We start from the raw sequence: 21,885 nt of genomic DNA, 5'->3' as shown, positions 1-21,885 counted from the left end.
TCTGCCATCTGTGACCATCTCCAAATGTCCCCTTTTTATGAGAACACCAGTCACATTGAATAAGAGCCTACCCTATTTTAACTTGATTACCTCCGTGAAGCTCCTATCTCCAAATAAGGTCACATTCTGGGGTGCTGGGGTTTCAGACTTCCATGTATGAATCTGGGGAAGGTATAGAATTCAACCCATTAGTGAGGTAAGAAGTGGGGCCTGGTAGCCCTGGAAAAAACCTGCTGCTTGGATGGCCAGAAATGCTAAATTGAGAAACTCTCCATGGGCAAACAGTCTCAGCCTGTCCTTTGATTCAACTCAAAGCAGTTGGAAGTTAGGGATGAGGAGGCAAAGAAAGAAGGGTGTGTCCAGACACAGGGCCCTCACACCTCACGTGGTGTGTTCCAAAGACACCCTGGTAGCTCTGTTCTAATGTGTTTACTTGGCTTAACTCGATTATTTAAATATCAAGTACTTAGACTGTACTTATGATGTGCTGGACACCAAGCACTTTATAAATGCTCATTTAATTCTCCTAACAACCCCATGAGGTGGGCTTAACTACTATCCCCATTCTACAGATGAGAGAACGGAGGCAAAGAGAGGTTAAATAACCTACCCAAAGTGACACAGCTAGAATGTGCAGGGCTGGCTTTAAAGCCAAGCAGCGTAAATTCCAGCTTCCCTAGCTGTGCTCTGAAGCTCTGAACTGGGCGGGGGGGGGCTCAGTTAAGTTAGTCCACCCTTCTGGAAGAAGCATCGAGTGCCATCTGTCCTGTCCTTTATGCCGCAGATGAGTACGAAGTGGACTGGAGCAACTCTTCTTCCTCGACCTCAGGGTCCAGTGCCCCTTCGGCCAACAAAGAAAAGAGCTGGCTGTACACGCTGGATCCCATCCTCATCACCATCATCGCCATGAGCTCACTGGGCGTCCTCCTGGGGGCCACGTGTGCAGGGCTCCTGCTCTACTGCACGTGTTCCTACTCCGGCCTGAGTTCCCGCAGCTGCACCACGCTGGAGAACTACAACTTTGAGCTCTACGACGGCCTCAAGCACAAGGTCAAGATGAACCACCAGAAGTGCTGCTCGGAGGCGTGATGGATTGCACCCAAATCACACCTGACGTTTCATTCCAGCAAGAGGGGCTAGTGAAGATTACAGGTTTTTTTTTTCCCTTTGGAAACTGAATGCCATAATCTCGATCAAACCGGTCCAGGATACCGAAGGTGTTGACAGGACAGACGGGCAAGTTGAGAGAGGAGGGGAGAGGCAGCCACGCTGGGAGCTATGACCCACCCAGCACCGCGGTGGCCGAGTCATTGCTGGGACAAAGATGGGAGCTCATCTCTTTGGAGGGTCACAGTTCTATTTTGTTTGTGAATTTGTTATTATTATTATTATTATATTTTATTTCTTTGGTCTGTGAGCAACTCAAAGAGGCAGAAGAGAATGACTTTCCGGTGTAGAAGCAGAGAGGTGATCATTTTCTCCTACTTTCTCTTTTCTAATCAACACCTGAAAAGCAGAGTCTTTTCAGACTTTCCACCTTTAGGAAAAAAACTCAAAAAAAAAAAAAAAAGCCGTCCAGCTTCTCCCGTCCTCTGATCCTCTCCTGACGGACCGGATTGCTGAGGCGTAGACTCTGCAGCCAACCGTCCAAGCTGCCGTTCCTGTCCTCGCATTTAAGTAGGATGTTGTTGCCTTTAACTTTTTTTATCCAGGGGAAAATTGCCATTTTAGGGTCAGCATGAACAGCTCTTTCTTATACACGATTTAAAACAAACCAGAAAGGAAACTTCACACGTCAAAATCCGTAGAAAGCACCTCCATGTTAGAAGTGGACAAGCCTTAACTTGCTTTGTGAATAGGAGCCATTCAGACCAGAATTTATGGCTGTGAGGCTACTGTGTGGGGCCTCTGGTGGTGGTTTTGCTTTTTCTTCACCCTCCCCCTTGTTCTTTTAAGACATGTACATACACACATGCACATATATGTACACACATGTGCACACACGTCCTTGGATATTCTGAAAGATGGGGTGGGAGGGATACAGGCTATCGGTATGTCTTCTCTGTCGGTGTGATGTAGCTGGTGCCCCGGGTGGGAAGGAGAGCAGTGTAGAGGGAAGCGGAAGGCCAACCTCTGTGGTCCCGTGACAGCAAAGGCTGAGCAGACAGTACAGAGACATTCTGAGGAGCTGGTCTCTCCGACAGGCCAGTAAACACTGATTTCTCCTTAGAGTTTACAGCCACCCCTCAGCCTTTCGGGAGAGTCAGAGCTGGGACATGTGGACATCTCGCCAGAAGTCTGCCAGCTCTGTGAACCAAAACATGACAACAGTGCTTGAGCCCCAGAGAGACTGATATTCTTACACACACACATGCCAGTTTTATGTGTTTTTTATTAAGTGCCTTGAAAAAGTGAAGAAAAATGGATTTTCCCTCTATGTCAAAATCAGTGAATATCATACAAGTGGAGGCGTTCCTCCTTCCCTAACCACAGTGGCTCCACTCCCAGTCACCCCCCTCCCCACGTCACCGCTGATCCTACTCATGGCATGAGCCCTGCTACCCCAGTGGCAGTCATAGCCCTAGACGACTCTCAACTACTCCAGAAGGGGAGGCATCAGGAACAGAATGAACTGTGTGAAGGATAAGGTCGTCTGCATCGAGGTCCAAATCTTGATTTTGTAGCAATGCCTGAGGATTGCCAGTGTGCTGGAAATGCATCTGAAACCCAGTCAGTGTGCCCAGACTATTGCATATCAGTGGTAAACTGTCCGGCCATTTTTGCTGCTATGGTCTCCCACAATTTCATTTGTGAAATTTCATTTTCACCTGGAGAGATGAGGAGTCAGTTAAGCAAAGTATCATACCCAGGTGAAAGGGGAAAGGTGAGTGGGACTGGCCATTTCCTTTCAATGTTAACTTACTTATGGAAACGCTAGTTCGAAAGGTAATGTCCCAGTGTTTTGTGTGCAGAGAGGGAGAGTTCATACCGACAGCTTTTATTCACGTGTGTACGTGTCGTTGCCGCCCTTGAGTTCTCTGTATCTACTGTGTATGTGAATGGTCACGTGGGACTCAGTGTTGTTGTTGTGACTTTGACTTTGACCTAGGGCCTGAGTTAACTGCTGATCTTGGCGTTTGTTGGCACAGTGGTAGTTAGAGGTGAAAAATAAAGCTGTTAAGCCCAAGGGCTTAGCTTCAGGCACACCCTGAGCTGGGCATACAGCAGAAGCAAGTTTTTAATTCGTCTACCCTCCTCTTCGCCTTCCCATGTCGCTCAGTGTTCCAGAAGCTAGCAAGTCCTAGGGATTTCCAGAAGTAGCCTGCAGAAGAAGAGAAGTTCAAAACCTACTCTGGGGGTCTGACCGTCTCCTGCCCAGTGGGCCATTTTACAGTTCCCCAAAGACCAGCCTTGTCTCCAGACTGCAGTTCACCTCTAAGTTATGTACAACTCAACCTGCAGCCCCTGTATCCATATTCACTATGGGCCCTGAATGCTGAACAAAAAGGCCACCCAGAGCCACATGCAAATACCTCACCAACACTGGAGGCTGGGCTCTGATGAGACAGAAAGACAGTGGGGCCCAATGATGTAACTTGGCCAGGGAGCACCCTGGTGCACTTGTTGTCTCTATCTGCAGGTAGACTGGCTGACCCATCTCCTTAAGTCATTCCCTTTGGGAAACCCAACTCACAGTATTGATCTCCTTTTTTGCCTTGTACTGAATGACGCATTACCTCCACGCTCTCCCGGACTAGATGGTCACCAAGGCCACGGGGTCGCTTTCTCTCTTAGGTGGGAATGAGGAGTTGGCGGGGATGAGGGTCCAAGGAATGAGCATGAATGGCAAGAAAACAAGGGGGAAAGTTAAACCATCATACCGAAGGTTAACTTTTCCAGGGTTTGCAATGAAAGGTATTCGACCATTCGCTGGCTGAGCCAGATCACGGGAACTTGAGAGCTTTTACTGTGATTCTTCAATGTAAAAAGTAAACAAACAACAATGTCAAACTGTGTTTATATGATTTGTATAGAGCCTTTTTAAGATTACTATTTAAATAAACATTATACCAGAGATATTTTGTCGCGTGTTTTTTTATTGGAGAAAAAGGAGACCTGGGGTGACCAAATCATCCCAGTTCTCCCAAGACTTCCAGGAAAGTCCTGAGTCCCCAAAACCTCTCAGCCTCACTCTCTTGGGACCATGGTTCTCAACACTTTCATGTGGAATTAATAGGTTAATTGTCTGTCTGGCTTTTCTACAAACTGAAAATATGATGGAGGTGGGTAATGGGCTACCTTGCCACAGGGCTATTTTAACTCAGACTTGCCTGGTAGGTTTCCGAGACTGTGATCTCTACAAATAAATACACCTCCTAACAGTTGGCCAGGGAAGACCTCTCTGTGCAGGTGATATTTAAGCTAATACCTGGAGAGATGAGGAGTCAATTAAGCAAAGTATCTGGGAACAGCTTTCCACACTGAAGGACTAGCACATGGAGACGCTCCTGAGGGACACAGGCACTGAAGGCGGGATCGGCGGGGGGTGGGGTCCAGACGCAGCCGAGAGCCAGGTAAGATGCTCTGCAGCGCAGTGGGACGGTGCTGCCCAACCTGCATCACTCTTTGGCCTTCCTTAATTTGTGGGAAGGACCGCTCCCCCTTCCCCGTCTCCATTCCTCCTCACTGGCTGGTAAGGTCACCATACTCACATTTCTGCCACTTCCCTCTCTGCCTTCTCTGGGATCTTCGTAATATCGCCTGTCTCCTGAGGTGCCTGCTTCTATTGTGTTACTGACCCAAGCAACAATAACAGAGGTAAAAATGAAAAGCAAATTCTATTTTCCTTTAGTTGAGCTTTTGGGTATGTTAAAAGCCCTAATAAACTAATAATATCTCCTGGTCTCTAGCCATCTAGTGTTTACATAAGGTCTTTTTCCCCCCTTATCTGTATCCTTCTGGAAATGTTTATACAAACCTCAGGGGAGGCAGTGAAATGAAGTTGGAACAGGCCCATCCCTGAGGGAAACAGGACCCATCTGGATGCCGAGGAGCCTCTGCCCCCACCACGTTGGTGGTGGTGGAGCATGGGAGGGGAGCCTGAAGAAGAAATGGAAAGATGACTCTGTTCCAGTTCTCACAAGCTTCAGCCTCTAATCCCAGGCTTGAGCTAAACAGAACTCCTGGGGAAAATAGTTCCCCTGGGGGATGGGGTGCGAGCTGAGGGGCTGATGATCAGAGTATGAAATGCTACCTATGGAGGTCCTCAGAGCTTCCCTCTGTCCAGCCCTGGGCTTCACGATAACTCGAACACCCATGCTCATCAGCAAAAGGAGAGGGCCCCTCAGAAGCCTGCGGACTGAGACAGAGGCACACGCTTGCCCCTGAATTCCCACTTCAAATTCCCAAGCCACGAAGCCTGCTCCCTCCCAGCCAAGGCTGATCCTCCTCAGTCCTTCCTTTGCTCAGTGACCCTGAGGAGAAAGGGGCTCCTGGAGGAAGGGCCTGCCTTCTGTGCTCTCCCTGTACACGGGAGCAAGAGACCACCAAAGGGAGCCCTGAGCTGCGTTATTTCTGTGGTTTATCCATACCCATTCCCTCTCTGTCCCTGCCATAAGACACACTGTATGTCCTATGACACACAGGGGCACTGTTCGAGTGCTCTAGAGGAAGAGAGCCCTCAGCTGAGGACTCTTGCCCGCCTGGTGGAAGCAGTCTGAACCTTCCCTCAGCCCTCCTTCTGCCCTGTGGCCCCAGGCTGGCAGGGCCTCTCTCCCCACGGAGGATCCAACCTGCGCAGGCCCACGCAGGTGTTTCGAAGCCCCGACCCAAGCCAGGCACTTGTGTGCAGAGGCACCCAGCACAACCCTTCACCAGCACAGAAGTAAAGCCTCTGGGTCAGGGACATGGGGTCTGAGGATTTGGGGTGCTCCGTTCTGGGCTCCTCACCCAAACAGCAGGCCAGCAAGAGCTGCAGTCAGGTAAAAACCCTCCTGTTCCAATTCAAACAGCCTCCCCTGGAAAGTGGTACAGTCTGCTGCAGCCTCTAGGGCCTCCACACTCCACCCCACCTTCCCCACCCCAGGCCTCGGATCATCAGCAGAGCCAGGTTGCCGTGGCTTGGAGCACAGCTCCACTAATAAATCTCCATCCTGCAGCCCTGACTGCCCCCACTGGGAATTGAAGTGCAGCCTTCTGGAGCCCCCGCTGCCTGCCCTGCTGCCCTGCCAAGCTTCGCACGTAACTGCCCCAGCAGGGCTCAACTCCAGAGCCAAGGCAGGCGGCCTCTCTGGGTTTGCTCGCCTCCTTCCCTTTTTCCTCCCCCAACCCGTTCGTCTCACCTCTCCTTAAGCAGACACATTTGTATTCCCAGCCAACCATTTTTAAACCTCATGGGACTTCAAAGAAAGCTTCAGAAGGTTTTCAAACCCATCATTGCTTCTCTGCCCTTGAACTTGGACATGCGGAGGAGAAGGAAGAGCACCGGCCCAGGGCTTGGGAGACCAGGATGCTCGGTGCTGCCTCTAGTTCTGTGACCTTGGGAAGGCCGTGCACATCTTGGCTTTCCCATCTCTACTGGGCATTTGGGCTACATTAATTTTGAGCCCTGAGCTCTGACAGCTGAGCCAATGGAGTAGTTCTGTTTAGTTGTGTGAATCTGTGTTGTACACGCAGTGAGGATAAAGCTCTGCAGATGCTCCTGTTGCTATGTTCTTTCCATCTTCCTCTTGCATAGAAGCCGGAGCATATCTGTGGGCTTGATTCTTCTGTGGCACTAGCCCAGATCCAAAGTAGCTGTCTTTCAACAGAATTGCTCTTTTTCCGGGAGCCCTTCACTTGTGACTGTTTACGTAGATACGGATGTGCTTACTTGTCTATCTCTCACTAGCTCTTGAAGGAAGAATTTATGCATGCATTCATCCATATAATCAACGTATTTTATATTAAATGTCTACTGTGTATCTTGCTAGATCCTAGGAGACAATACACATAACAGAAGTGCTCCCTGCCTGCCTTCAAGGATCTTACAACCGAGAGACAGAGATGTTGGTGAGTCAAATAACCACACGAATCTGTCACAATCACCATGGAACTAAGAAGTGACGGGTAGAGGGCTGTGCATGTGGGAGAAGGCCAGGGAAGCCGCCCCCAACCATCATGTCCGATGGGAGCTGAAATCTCAGAGTGAGTCGGATGACTGGGGAGGGCGGGAGGGAGAGTGTGTCACGTGGAGGGGGCAGTAGGTGCAGAGACCAAGGCCGAGGGAACTCTGGCTGGAGCAGAGTCAGAGGTCAGGAGAAGCACCTGATTCATCATCATAGAGGCACCTCCAACTCGTACCTGGCACTTACTGGGCAAGCACAATAAACGCTTGTTGAATGAATGAGAGAATGAATGAATGACTTATCTTAATTCCCCTTTCTGGCAGGCGTCAAGCCCCCCAGTTTGTACAGACTAAAGGATACCAAGTTTTTCAGATGGTAAGACGCACCCAGGTTTTACAGAAGGAAAATAGGAGAAAAAAATTTGAAGCAAAAATGTGGTAAAATATTTAATAACATAAATAACATAGGCCACAGCCCACCCCACCCCATAGTGAGCCAGGTAAGCTACATTTGGACTATAAGACGCAGCCTCTTTTTTCTCCCAAATTTGGGGGGAAAGTGAGTCTTATAGTCTGAAAAATTAGTGTTTAAGTTCTTCCTAATCACTGCTTGTGCCTCACTGTGGTGGAAAAGGTGGAAGTTTCCTAGAGTCTGAACTGAGAAATTATGCCCACATCTCCAGCACAGAGATGGGTTAACTCATTTCTGTGTAAAATGATTTTATGACAAACAATACATGATAATTTAGGTTAATATTCAGATCAAAATGCTGTTGAAAAGATTTAACAAATAAAAATATTCCTGTAGCCACTATGGAAAAGTGTATAGCAGTTCTTCAAAATGTTAAACATAGCCCTGGCTGGTGTAGCTCAGTGGACTGAGCACAGGCTGTGAATCAAAAGGTTGCTGGTTGGACTCCCTGTTGGGGCACGTGCCTGGGTTGCAGCCCAGGTCCCCAGCGGGGGCCACAGGAGAGGCAACCACACACTGATGTTTCTGTCCCTCTCTTTCTTCCTCCCTTCCCCCTCTTTAAAAATAAATAAATAAATAAAATAACTTAAAAAATGTTAAACATGGAATTACCATTGATTTAGCATTTTCCCTTCTAGGTACACATACGTAGCAGCATTGAAAGCAGGGAGTCAAACAGGTACTTGCTCATCGACATTCATAGCGGCACTATTCACCTCAGCCAAAAAGTGGTCACAGCCCCAATGTCCATCGACAGACGAATGGATCGACAATGTGGTTATGTACATACAGTGGAATATTATTCAGCCTCGAAAAGGGATGATGTTCTGACACATGTTACATCAGAGACGATCTTTGAAAATATCCCGCTAAGTGAAACTAAGACAGACACAAAAGGACACATACTATTATATATGATTTCACTGACTCTAAGAGACAGAAAGCAGATTAGAGGTGGCCAAGGCCTGGGGGGATGAGAACAGGGAACCATTATTTAACGGGCACAGAATGTGGGATGATGGAAAAGTTCTGGAAACTGAAGGTGGTGGTGGCCGCACGAGATTGTGAACGAATTTAATCCCACTGGACTTTACACTTAAAAATGGTTCAAATGGTACGTATATTTTTTATGTCATGTATACTTTACCACAGTCTTTCAAAGCATTTTAACAGAAAAAAAAAGTTTTTAAAGCATCTTGCCTTAAATAAAAACAGCTCTGTGTAGTACTTGGGACATATGTAAACTTAAAATTTGCTTATTGTTTATCTGAAATTTAAGTTTAACTGACTATCCTGTTTTTCCTGGCAACCCTAAATGAGGGCCTTCCTCTTCACCATGGGCTTCTTAGAACCTTCCCAGGATTTGGGCACCACCCTTTCAATCCCAAAAACGAGCATTTGTGGTCTGATAAAAATGAGTCTAGGAAACAGATGCAGGAGATCAGATGGGTGCCTGCCCTAATTATAGACTCAGCCCTCGACAGAGACCACGGACTGACTCCCTCAGCCCTCGCTCGCTCCGTCAGCGAAGAGGCAGAGATGAGAAATCTTGGTTGGGTTTCCCATCTGTTGTTTAATCATCACAATCCACATACACAGTAAAAGCTGATTATACAACCCTTCTTACGACTGACCACGTGGCTAGAACCACAGTTGCAGATGGTGATGCTCGTGCGTATGACTCAGACGATAGCCTCGTCCCCTGCCATCAACGCGTCTTCACACCAGAGTTGGTAAGAACCCATGGGGTGCCCAGATGCCTAATTGTACCACCATTTGCACCCTTGTCTTCTCGATGAAAGAAACTGTCTGTACAGCTCATCGTACTGCAGGAAACAACAGGTGCAAAAGGCAAAGGCCACTTTGGAACTATTTGGACCAAAGAATATGGCTCGGCATAACAAGGGCGCCCACAGACTTGGCACGCCTGCACTCATCTGCCGGCGTGATGGGCCTGGAAGCAGACCGCAGCCAAGGAGTCCGAGGCTGCTGTTTCAGGTGGCCCCACCTCCTCCTCCTCCCAACCGAGACAAAAGGCAGCTGGGGAGGGCATCGCATGAAGAGATGGGTTGTGTCCAATTCATTTTTACTAGGTGCTGACAAGTCACCGCGAAAGTCTGGAAATGAGTAGCGCAGCAAAAACACACGGGTCACAATGCACTGGTGAATGATTACCAGAGGAGAAATTCATCACAGGCTGCTCTCAGCTCCCATCATATAAGGAAGTGTTACATTAACAAGATGGAAGGTCCCTGTGGTCCCCTCCCCAACGCAGGCCCCACTGCCACTGCCTGCCACCCCAGTATTTCAATTTGTGTTGCATGGTGGGAGCAAAGCCCAAAGGCAGGGGAAGTTAATTCAGCTATACTAATCAAAAAAAGGGTCGCCGTGGCAGCCAGCACCGACTGAAGCAGACTGGGCCTGCGTGCTCCTCGAAATTCTTTCTGCCCAGCCTGTCCCTGCTACGGGTCCCTGTAGCCTAGCACCTACCTATGGCATTAAAACAGGGCAGGTCTTGTTCAGCGGTCTCTGTCATTTGCTTTCCATCCTAGGTGCATGTGTTTCCCTGCTGACGTGCTGGGCCCTCGCCCCTGTCGGTCCCGGGTTAAGCATGGGATTCTATAACCTTTGCTGACACGGACAGAAACAGATGTAGGACCCGGGAGGTGCCCGCGTGGAACCTGCGCTGGAGACTGTGGGACGGCCAAGATGAGCAAGACACCCTGGATTTGGAGCTGCTCTGGACCAACATGTTCTGGGGAGGCAGGAACGGAGAGTCTCATTTTGCAGGGGCCAGGAGGACATTATAGATCAAGTGGCCTTCCAGCTCTTGCTTTGTAGTGTCACATTTGGTCATGGCCTCATTCCTCTTTATACCCTCTATTCTCCAATGACCCCTTCCCACATGAAAGAATCCCGGGCCACAAATGGAAGGGTAGCAGAGAGTCAACAGTACGCAGGCAGATGGGTCAATGGTTCTTCCTTAACGGGATTTCTGTTCCTTCAAGCTGCCATTCGCTTGCAGAGGGGCCAGCCAACCGAATCTGCTTTTAAAGTCAAATGCACAGCCAGGCCCAGGACAGGAGGGCTCTGCCCGGAGGGGGCTCCCCACAGGTACCTTCCTCTGGAGACCAGAAAGATCAGTTCTCTGGCCCTGCCCCTTCACCCAGCATCTCACCACTGAGAGGCCCTGGTCCACCTCCAAATCTTAGCCTACAGTGGATGAGCAAGCCCCAGCTCAACCGGAAGCCAATCCGATGTTAAATATGAAACCTCCCCGCAGCTGGCTGGGCTGAAGGCTGCCGTTTCATCACACAGTCTTCTCTGGGTTTAAGGAAAAGAGAGTGCAGCCCCTCCGAGAGCAACACCGTGGAGACGTGCCCTCTGCCTTCCCAGCACTGGGAAAACCTTCAAAACCGTTCAGTTTGTCTAAGCCCCATCCATCTTTAATGTCAGAGTCTACATTTTCTCCTCTCCGTTTCAAAGCAGCCAAAAAAGAAAATGTCACTGCATTTGGGGCCGTTTCAAAAGCCGGGCTTAGACGGATGTTCTATTTCATGCTCCCAGCCCCGGTGTTTTCATCTCCTGTGGAGTCTTCAGGGGCGGCATCCTCACCACCCCCACCCCTGTGTTCACTGGGCGCCTTTCTGTCTCCTCTCTGCTGGGAGCTCCTCCCTTGCCTCGAAGCTCCTGGGGCTCCCTGTGCAACTGCAGCCCTGCTAAGACGCCAGGTTCATTTTTACTGGGCAGAAGAGAGACTGCCAGGTGTGGCTGCAACACCCCCACGGCTGGCGCAGCTGATGCCCCTTCATCTCCCCTGTGCTGCCTCACAGCAACCATATTCCCCCAACTTGTTCCAACCCAGGCAGGTTGGCTGGGGATGGTGTCTGACTTCCTCTCCCTGAACAGCTCAAAGTGACCCTTTCACCTGTGACAGGCAGGGGGCAGTTCGGATGAAGGTGACAGTCAGACTGCATCCCTGATGGCCCCTGGCTCACCCAGGAGCAGGGAGCCGATGCACGGATTGATACCTGGCGGGAGGCTGTCAGCAGGAAGAACGCAGGAGGAAGATAAGGGACTCAATCAGTGTAAGTCCCGTCCTGAAACACAGAGCTGTAAATCACTTTGGCTAAAGACCCTCAGCTGCTGGAGTGGAGAAGGGCGAGTAGGTAACAGAAAACAGGGGGAGCAGCAGCCCTGTGGGCCGCCGGCTCTGGGATGGACCAGGAGGTGGCCTTGGCCCTGGAGGGACAGGCACAGGCACAGGACTCCTCCTAGAACTGCATCTACCCATCCGCAGCCCAGCAGAGGTGCAGCCCTTTCCTGAGTTGATCACAGAGGGTTAAAACGTAACCCAGGTTGGAAATAAGCATATAATCTAAATGAACGGAAGAGTATGTGAACTATGTCGCAACCACACTCTCGCATCTATTCCAACCAGCAGCCTGGGTGACTGACGTGGGGATCTCCCCCGACTGCCCTCCCGCCCTCGGCAGGAAGGCGGAAGAGATCGTGGTTACAGGTCTTGTCCCGTCTTTGCTCACCGTGGTGAACTGTGAGGAAAATGGGCCCCAAAGTCTTAGCCTTTCAATGAGAAAAGATTTCTCCAGTCCAGAGAGCCCCAGACCTCTGCCAGCTGCTCCCGGCCACATTGCCGATGTGATTAGCACTGGCCAGGTCCATTTTAGAGAATGTCTTTCAGTGCGTTTTAATTAGATATTTTAAAAATATTAATTTTTTTTGTCCAGGGGACACAGATTCCTAAGTTGGAAATAATGAATGGATTAGTGATTAATTAATTGCTGGCAGGTGTGGGGAGAAGCCATCTATGGGTTTTTTTTCATCCTAGAATTTTTTCCCTTTTCTCTCTTAAGATCGTTCTTATTTTAATTAATTTTTTTGCTACCCCAGCACTTCTCTTATCAAATAGTCAAATAAACTAAACCAATAGAGTGCACTGAGACCAAACCACTCAATAGGGTGTTTAATTGGAATCACAGGGTTGTTGTCTCCTAGTAGGGTATCAAGACACCTGGAAGCCTTTCCTGGCGGTGGAGCTGGGCTCCGAAAGTGCACTCTCAGCATCGAGCTGATCTTCCTTCTGGTGCGGAGGGCATGGCTGGATGGAAAGGAGCAGGGAGGCTGGGTGGTTTGTGGTTTCTCCTGCCTCGGAAGGAACGGAGACGGTAACATAACAAGGCCATGGACTTGGTCCCACCCTCCTGCTTCACCATTCACGCCTGTGTCTACACCGCACAAACGCATGCCACGGTGCACCATCCGGCTGCTGGACGGGCCAAGGCCAAGGGGCTGCTGTGTGCCTTTGGCTGCCAGCAGCTCTCAGCTCTGCTGGAGGGCTGCTGTCACAGTTGTCATTTATTGACATGGGAACAAGTAAGTCTAACCCAACGATCCGTATCCGTGTCCTCAAACCGAGGCCAGGGCTAGGGGGAGGGGCTACAGGCAGGACGTGTGCTCATGTACAAACCCCGAGCACTGACCTCTCCGGGAACGTGGGCTTTGCGTGAAGCTCTGTCCTTTCCAAGGGGTTGGCCACTCAAAACAGCTACAGTGCAGTGCGTTTCTTGCTACGTCGGACTGTTTCCTGAATGAGAGAGCAGTCATATCTAACTCCAAGAGGGGGCCACGGGGACACGGGCCTGAAATGGCATTAGAGTTATTGGTTGCTTCAAAATGAGTTATGGGCATTAGGACATTGGGAGGTCCCTTAGGAGGGAGGACCTAGGCTATCTTCTCATAAGCAGATAAACTGCTATGCCATGACCGTAGATTTATCCAGAAATAATGATTGGTAGGGATTCAGAAGGAATGGAAGGGGAGTGTTTAAAGTGGGTCTCTGGTGACCACTATGACCTCCAGCCCGAAGTATTTGTCTCCATACCGAGGTAAAGATGAAAGCAGTTTGCTGTGTGACTGATGGAGCCCTGAAGATTCTCCGCCAAGCTTTTCAGTAACCGGGAGTCGGAAGGTAAGGGGCGGGGGGGGGGGGGGGGGGGGGGGNGGGGGGGGGGGGTACAGCAGGGAAAGAGCGGTGGGAGGGGGATGCTGCTGGGGGGGAAGCTGGCCCAGAAGTGAGAGTTGCTTCCACGGGCTTCTGAAACCACGCAGGCAGGGTGAGGGTCGCAGGCAGGATGAGGGACTCAGCCGGAGGGAGATTTCCTGGTGCTTCCCTCTCGATCAATCTTTTTTCTTCTCCCCCAAGTTTGGAAGCTTTGAAGGACTAGAAAATTGGGGCAGGGATCCCTAAGGGGTTTCCTAAAGTAGCCATGTATATATAGTATTTTTAATCCTCAAGGATAAACTACGGGGTAGCTATTTTAAAAATGAGGAAGTTCTTTATGTGTAAATATGAAAAGATCTATAAGGCACATAATTAAGCAAAAGGGCAAAGGGAACAACCACGTCCAGCACACACGACAGGCTACACACGTTGCAGGCTCGTGCACTGAGTGAAACTGGGGCAGCAGAGTTCAGTTGTTCAGAATTTCACAGCAGCCACAGCAGAGCATTAAAACAAGCGCAGGGCCCTCCTGAACATGGGTCCTGTGTGACCGCACATTCCACACCCGTGAAGCCAGTCCCGCTAGCACGCGACCATGCAGTACACTGAAATTTTAGATCATGAACAAATAATCAGGTTTACCTCTTCAGGGCAGGGGGGTGAGAACTGGGAGGAAGAAGGAAGGGGAGGAAGGAGAATTTCCGTTGTACAAGGGGGGACCCCAAAAGCCCGGAATTATCTTCCGGAGGGCAGGCCCTTGTCGTACAGGCGTGCCCTGCTAGGTGAGTGATCTAGGAACCCACCTGTGTCGGTGTGCCAGCTGGTGTTGTTGTGAGAGGGTGTGTTCAGCTTCAGTGAATTATTCTTTTGAAGACTCAGTGAGTTTGACCCACCATTTCATGATGGGTAACTTATGAGCACACTGGCCCACACCATGCTGAGTGGGCAGCAGTTTCTGAGCAAAAACGGCAGGACCCCTGTGCCCCCACCCTCCCTATTCACCCAATATCACCTCAAACAACCTCTTTTTTGTTTGTTTCCCCCAATGAAAAAAGTCCTCAAAGAGAAATGTTTTACCAATGTGAAAGAGGTAAAACAAAAAAACGGCAGAAGTGCTAAAAGGCATCAAAATCAACACGTTCAAAAGCTGTTTTGAGCAGTGAGAAAAGAAGTCTCGACAGGTGTATTGCATCAAATGGAGCGTGCTTTGAAGGTGATGGAAGTTTAAACATGTAAGAATAAATACACAACTGTTTCTAAATAAATTCCAGTTTTTGGGGGGTCCCCCCTCATACACTGACTTATATTTTTTAATGTTGAGTCATGTGGGTAAGTTACCTAGCCCAAAAATGAAAGAATTAAGAAAAAGCCCTCAGGGATCTAGAAAACCTCATGTCAACCCTACACAATACAGGGGCTCCCATTCACATTGCCCAGTGACTACATGTGGAGGTTCTGGGGATGGGAAAGCTCAGAGAACAGAAGCATTTGGTAGTCATGACTGAAGCATCCGGTGGTAATGACTAAAGCCACTACTCACTCGCTTGCCAATGGACTTAGATTTCTAGGAAGCCCAATAAAACAGGAACTGTCATCTTGCTCTGTGATCTCTGGGAGGGGCTGCGGAACTTTGCTAATCCTCGGGCACACGGGCCAGGGCATACTTCCAAAGCTGCCCTGGAGGTTAATAGGTGCTACTCTTACAAACAAAGGGACTCCTGATCACTAAGCATGTAGGCTGGGTGAATGTACCACTAATAACATTCATAATCAGTCATAAGGAGAAGTTGCAAGTTTAACTATAAAGACAAGTTCGTGTGTCTCCAGAATGGAATAACCTGGAGATCTGGGAGCAGAACATGAGATGCTCCTAACGACGAAGAATCATAGTACTGTGCATGTGTTGGGTATCTATCTACAATGTGCCAGTTGAATTATTCACTAAGTCCCCATGATTCCCTGCAAGGCAGGTTCTGCTGGGGTATTTTTCTCATTCTGAAGCTAAGGTACCTAGAGTCCAAAGAGGAAAAGTAACTTGCCGGATATCTCCCTGTAAGTAAAGGATTGAGCCAGTTTGGAACAGAGACATCCTGGCCCCAAAGCCCATGTTCTAAATCATTAAGCACAGAGAAGGGAAGCCCCAATTTTATTGTAAATAATCTGTATAACATCAAACTAAACTACAATAATTCATCTCAGCTGTTCCACTCAACAAAGTCCTCTTCTGTCCAGAACACAATAGGGCCAATTTGGAAGTAAGGTCTGCCTACTTTCTTTCAGGTAGACGTGGCTGTGAGTTCTTTTATTCCATGAAGTCAAACAAACTCCAGGGTCCCCACTGTTTGAGGCCAACATTTAAAGCTCAGTATGGCCCTGCACCCCTTTTCCTTGGAAATATTTCTTAAATTGTAACAACCTGACAGCTCTTGGGGGCAACTCTCTCAAGATTTATCCACAAGCCTCCAAGTAATATCAGAGGTTGAGGCAATTAAGAAGAGTGATAGGGAATTACTTCCAAGAATATAGATAAATCAATAAAATTATCCAGTTCCAGAAGGTCAAGATCAGAGGCAGATGTTGGCATTCCTTAGTTGAGGAAGACTCCAGGACTCAATTCAAATTGGCTGTAGAAATAACATGAAGGTTAAACAAAATTCCACTGTTCCCTTTGGAAATTTTCCCCCTCTGAATTACGTAAGACACTAGGCTCATGTATCTGTATAAGAGAACTGTGCATATATTTGTACCATCTAGATTGTCTTGCATTTATCCTCCACTAAACTACAGTGACTACTTTGATGGAAAAACCAATCTCAGATATATCAATGTATCTTTCTTTCCTGGTACCTAAAACATGACAAGGCACAAGACAGGTTCTTGGTGTATGTTTGTTGAAATAATGAATCAATCAATCAATCAATGATTCAGCAGTCAATTGATTACTGTCATAATCCTTTAATGGCCATGTTATACAAGGAATATCTCATTATTATAATGCAGCCCCTCCCTGCAGCCAGCCAATGAAATACTCAAATGTTTGTTATTCTATTGACACTTGGTGATAATTGCTATAAACTGTATTCCCAGTAGACAGAGCCTGGAGATGAAGCAAAACCAATATCCAATTTCCTCACAAGAATTATGAAGTGAAAACAAAACATCTTGAACATAGTTAATAGAGGAACATTTTGCAGATCAGTTTAATGTGTTGCCCTTGAATTCCTAAATGTATTTGTGTGATACCATCCAGTAACTACTCAATAAATGCTTTAAAGCTTGTTTGGCTTGTTCAAATTTAAAACATTAAGAGAGAGAAAAGAGGTTTGGCTGATTTTTATAAATTCAATACCCAAAGTAGTGTGGAAGGAAATGAAAACAGCTGGGGTTTATGTAGCTGTTAATTTAGTTGAAGAATAATCATCCATTTAAGCAAAAATAATTCTTCTGCCACATCTGGAGGAGACCAATGGAGAGTGGCTTGGTCGTCAAAGAAATTTTTTTTAAATATACTTTATTGATTATACCATTACAGTTGTTCTATTCCCCCCTTCATTCCCCTCCACCTGCACACTCCCTCCCCCACCCTTCTCCCCCCTTAGTTTATAACCACGTGTCTCAACTTCTTTGGATTCTATATTTCCCCTACTATTCTCGCCCTCCCCACTATCTATTTTCTACCTACCCTCTATGCTATTTTCTGTGCCTTCTCCCAGCTTCTCCTCCTCCCACTCCCCTGTTGCTAACCCTCCATGTGTTCTTCATTTCTATGGTTCCACTCCTGATCTAGCTGTCCTCTTGGTTTGCTTTTGTTTTAGGTGTGGTTGTTAATAACTGTGTGTTTGCTGTCCTTTCACTGTTGATATTTTTCATCATCTCTTTCTTATATAAGTCCCTTTAGCATTTCATATAATAAGGGCTTGGTGATGATGAACTCCTTGAACTTGACCTTATCTGAGAAGCACTTTATCTGTCCTTCCATTCTAAATGAAAGTTTTGCTGGATAAAGCAATCTTGGCTGTAGGTCTTTGGATTTCATGACTTGGAATACTTCTTTCCAGCCCCTTCTTGCCTGTAAGGTCTCTTTTGAGAAATCCGCTGACAGTCTGATGGGTACTCCTTTGTAGGTGACTGTCCCCTTATCCCTTGCTGCTTCTAGGATTCTCTCCTTCATTTTAGTCTTGGCTAATGTAATTATGATGTGCCTTGGTGTGTTCCTTCTTGGGTCCAACTTCTTTGGCACTCTCTGAGCTTCCTGGATTTCCTGGAAGTCTATTTCCTTTGCCAGACTGGGGAAGTTCTCCTTTATTATTTGTTCAAATAAATTTTCCACTCGTGGCTGTTTCTTTCCCCCTTCTGGTACCCCTATAATCCGGATGTTGGAACATTTAAAGATGTCCTGGAGGTTCCTAAGCCTCTCCTCATTTTTTTGAATTCTTGTTTCTTTACTATTTTCTGGTTGGATGTTTTGTTCTTCCTTCTGGTCCACTCCCTTGATTTGAGTCCCATTTTCCTTTCCATCGCTATTGGTTTCCTGGACATCTCCCTTCATTTCAATTAGTTTAGCCTTCATATGTTCCTCTAATTTGTGACTAAGTTCCTCTAATTTGTGACTGTACTCTACCAATTCTGTGAGCATCCTGATAAATAGTGTTTTAAATTGGGCTTCTGAGAGGCTGGCAATCTGTTGGTCGCTTAGAGTTATTGGCTCTGGGACTTTGAGTTCTTGCACCATCTTTTGGGCTGTTCGTGCCTGTTAAGTAGCAAGATCGGAGCCCTAGGTTTTCACCAGAGCAGGGCAACTCAGTCACTGGGTTGTGATGTTGTATGTGGAGGCGGGGTCAAAGAGGGACAATGGCTTCCCTCCGGCGCCCGCCTCCGTCGAGACCCCCACCAGCACCGCAGCCACCACCGTCAACAGGGCCACGCGCCCCGCTCCACTGCACGCGAGTGTGCCACCGCTGTCAGCCCTCCACCACTGGGTTCGCCCCCTGGGGCCTGCGTGGTCCGTCTCACTGCGCGCGAATGTGCGACCTTGGTCAGTCTGCCCCGCACCCCGACTAGGTCCGGGCTGCCTGCGCTCCTAGGTCTGTCCTTCCCAACCCTGCTCCGCTGCTGGCTCTGCCTCTCTTACTGTCCCTGTTGAATGGTTCGTAGCTGTCGGACTTCCATATAATTCGGTTTTCTGGTCTCTGGGTGTGTCTTAGTTCTCCAAAACTTTTGTTGTATCCAAACTTGGTTGTGGGAGAAGGTACAGTGTTTCCACCTATGCCTCCATCTTGGCAGAAGTCAGAAATTTTTCTTATTAGAAAACAATGTGTAATTTTATGAACATTGCCATGCAGCCTTACCCTCTTTATTTTATTTTATGTTTCAGAGTAATGATACACAGGAAGCAGGAAGGTGGCTTGGGGACTTTTATGAGATCATACAGCCAGGCTTTCTTGGGAAAGAGACTGGCTGAACTTCGGCCTGATGATGAGGTACTATAAGGAGGTCAGAGGACCCCAGGTTTCCAGTGAAAGCTGCAGAATGAGAAAATCTGTCGGCAGCTTTTGAGAAGAGGCCAACAGATTGGCCTAACATGCTAAGAATAATTGAAAATCAAGAAGCTTTGCTTAAAGGACAGAAAGGAAAAGTAGAGTTATGAGTAAACAATGATCGATAACAACCAAAAGCTGGTGGGACAAAGCACTCAGCCTGCGCATAAGGTTTTTATACAGCAGTTCTTCGAATGTTGTTCTAAGCTGGGTGCCACTTTCTATGTTGTCCTTACCATTTTGAGTTGTGTTTAGATCTAAGATCTGCATTTCCACTTTCCTCAAAATGAGTGACCCTCAAAAGTTATCTGCATCTGAATCCTTAAAGAGTCTAATTAGGTGGATGTAGGGTTACGACTCAGGAATCTGTGTTTTAACAGGACAAAGGTAATAGGTCCTAGGTAATTTGAAGCAAGAAAATCACATCTCACTTTTGAGAGGCTTCTCCTATGATTTATGTACCAGGTAATGTCCTGGGTCCATGCAGCTGGAGCAAGGAATCACCTCCAGATGGAAATTTGTCAAAATTACAGGCATAATGAGAAGACCTCTGAGAGGTCAGAAGGTAGCAATCTTGTCATTTAAATGCAATGTCATCAAATAACTACTCCATAAATATTTCAGAGCTTACGTGGTTTGCTCAAATTTAAAATGTATTCATTCATTAAGAGAATGAATGCAAAGAGGTTTGAATGATTTTTACAAATTCAACACCAAAAGTAGCATGGAAAAAATAAGCTGTATATTTGTATAATGGAAAGTCCATAGTAGAGTTTCAGCATCTCGGATGCATGCCTCTCTCTGGAAGTAATGACCTGATAACAAACTTCAAACTAATTTCTTAATGCCTGCCTCCATTGAGAAGTCACTGTTTGGTTGCAAATCTCCGTTTTTCCCTGTTCATCTACCTCTCCAAGTAAGGCATGTCCAAATCTGCCTTACCCGTTTCAAACCATGTTCTTCTGATTTAATTGCAACCCTTTCCTCAATTAAGAGGACCTGGGAAGAAAATTGAATTAATGAAATGGAACGCTACACTGGATAGCACTTGGCCTCTTCCTATATATATATATATATATATATATATATATATATATATATATATATATACATACATACACACACATACCTCCCTCTCTTTCTCTTATCTGTTTGAGAGATCTACATGGCAATATGGCCCTAGTACCAGGAACCTTTGTAATTTTGCTTTGTGAAAGCTTCTTACCTGGGTTCTGCAGAGGGCCTATTTTTCATTAACCCATCAACACACACATCCACCTAAAGAAGTACTATAAGCTAAGACATACAAAGACACATCCTTTCGTAGAGACAGTCAGCCCACATTGGCTCAGTAGAGCCACAGATTTCTCCAAGGGCCCATTTTCTAAAGCTTTCGTCATTCTAGAGGCTCTTCTGTCCCCTCTCTCTAAGGTCCCCACCGCAGTCTCCCAGTTAGTAGCACCATGACAACCATCAAGGAGCACAAGCTTTGGGCAATGCAACTTCCTCTAGTGGGTATGCACTTAACTCAGGAAGTCAGTCTTTCCTACTCATCTGTCCTCTTCCCATCCACTACTAACAGCAGATGGCAAAGGCATCAAACCCTTGTAGGAAGCCCTGCTCTATAGCACAGTATGAGAAAGCACAGAACATTTGGCTTCAGACATTAATTTGTGTGACCAACAGCAAATTACTTAACCTCTCTAGGCATCATTTTCGTCCTCTGTTAAAGGGGCATTTCTACCTTCTGGGTTTGTGAGAATTTGAGATAATGTATCCAAACACCTGGGATATAATAGGTGTTCAATAAATGGTAGTTATTATTTTATGCATGAGCCTCAGGCTAATGTATGTGTGAACATTTAGTTATTAATTAGAAAGTAAATGAAAGCTGGCTGGAGGGAATTGCATCTGACCTTTAGCAAATTATTTCATTTAGATGCGCTGATGCAAAACTATCCCATCTTATGAAGAAAGATGAAAGTAAATCTGGCTGACAAAAGATATTTTAATAAATACTCAGTCTCCCTCCAACATCCTCTCAGTCCATGGCCACCTCACTGTAATTTGTATGCTTTGAGGGGAGGCTTTTGTGCTTTTCCCTTTCTCTTGTCATAGTCAATCACTGACTGATTAGGGGCCAGATTTGGCCCAAAACACCTTTTTGAGTGACGGCTCCAGAAGAAGGAACTCCCCTTGCTTTTTCCCTGCAGATGAGATTGCCACCCAATAAGGTCAGGGGTTGGTAGATTCTCTCTAAATTACTCCTAGGCTGGGATCAGCTCAGCTGGTATATTGCAATGCAGAAGACTAAAATGCCTGTCCTTCTAGGTGCCCCATTTGATTGACAGGCAAAGAGTACCTGCCACCATCCATGTAAAGCGCCTTGTTGGGGCCATGTTGTGAGATTCAGTTCGCTGGTAGAACCACAGTCTACTACAGAGAAAACAGCACTTCTCTTCCAGCTGATGAGAGAAAATGACCGGAACACGGGGCAGACCAGAAAGAGAAAGGACATGTAGACTCATCATATCCTTATCTGGGAAATCAGTGGATAGAAGGACGAGAAAAGGAAAGACGGCTAAGAATGATGATCCGGGAAGACATTTCTGGGGCAGAGAGCAATGCTCCAGAGAAGAGTGGGGCTGCGAGAGAGGAAGAGGGATTAAGCGGCTACGGTTGCCATTCTTTGCAGACGAGTCAGTGATAGAACTGACTGGCAGTCTTAGAGAAGAAAGGAGCTGAGGCG

General features: G+C 47.3%; 1 protein-coding gene across 2 annotated transcripts in view; it reads left to right on the top strand.

Moving 5' to 3' along the window:
• Window positions 1-2,307, top strand: part of NRP2 (neuropilin 2) — a 114,964-nt gene extending 112,657 nt beyond the window's left edge. For both annotated transcript variants that reach the window (XM_037043518.1, XM_037043517.1), the window contains exon 17: window positions 785-2,307. In XM_037043518.1, coding sequence (XP_036899413.1) covers window positions 785-1,089 — 305 coding nt within the window. In that variant the 3' untranslated portion in view covers window positions 1,090-2,307. The remainder of the gene's footprint in view (window positions 1-784) is intronic.
• The last annotated feature ends 19,578 nt before the right edge of the window (window positions 2,308-21,885 follow it).

Source organism: Sturnira hondurensis, unplaced genomic scaffold (genome assembly GCF_014824575.4).
Source record: "Sturnira hondurensis isolate 20B ecotype Veracruz unplaced genomic scaffold, ASM1482457v3 Scaffold0004136, whole genome shotgun sequence".
Taxonomy (NCBI): domain Eukaryota; kingdom Metazoa; phylum Chordata; class Mammalia; order Chiroptera; family Phyllostomidae; genus Sturnira; species Sturnira hondurensis.
The sequence above is the reverse complement of the archived record's forward strand: the minus strand, read 5'-3'. Positions and strand labels throughout refer to the sequence as shown.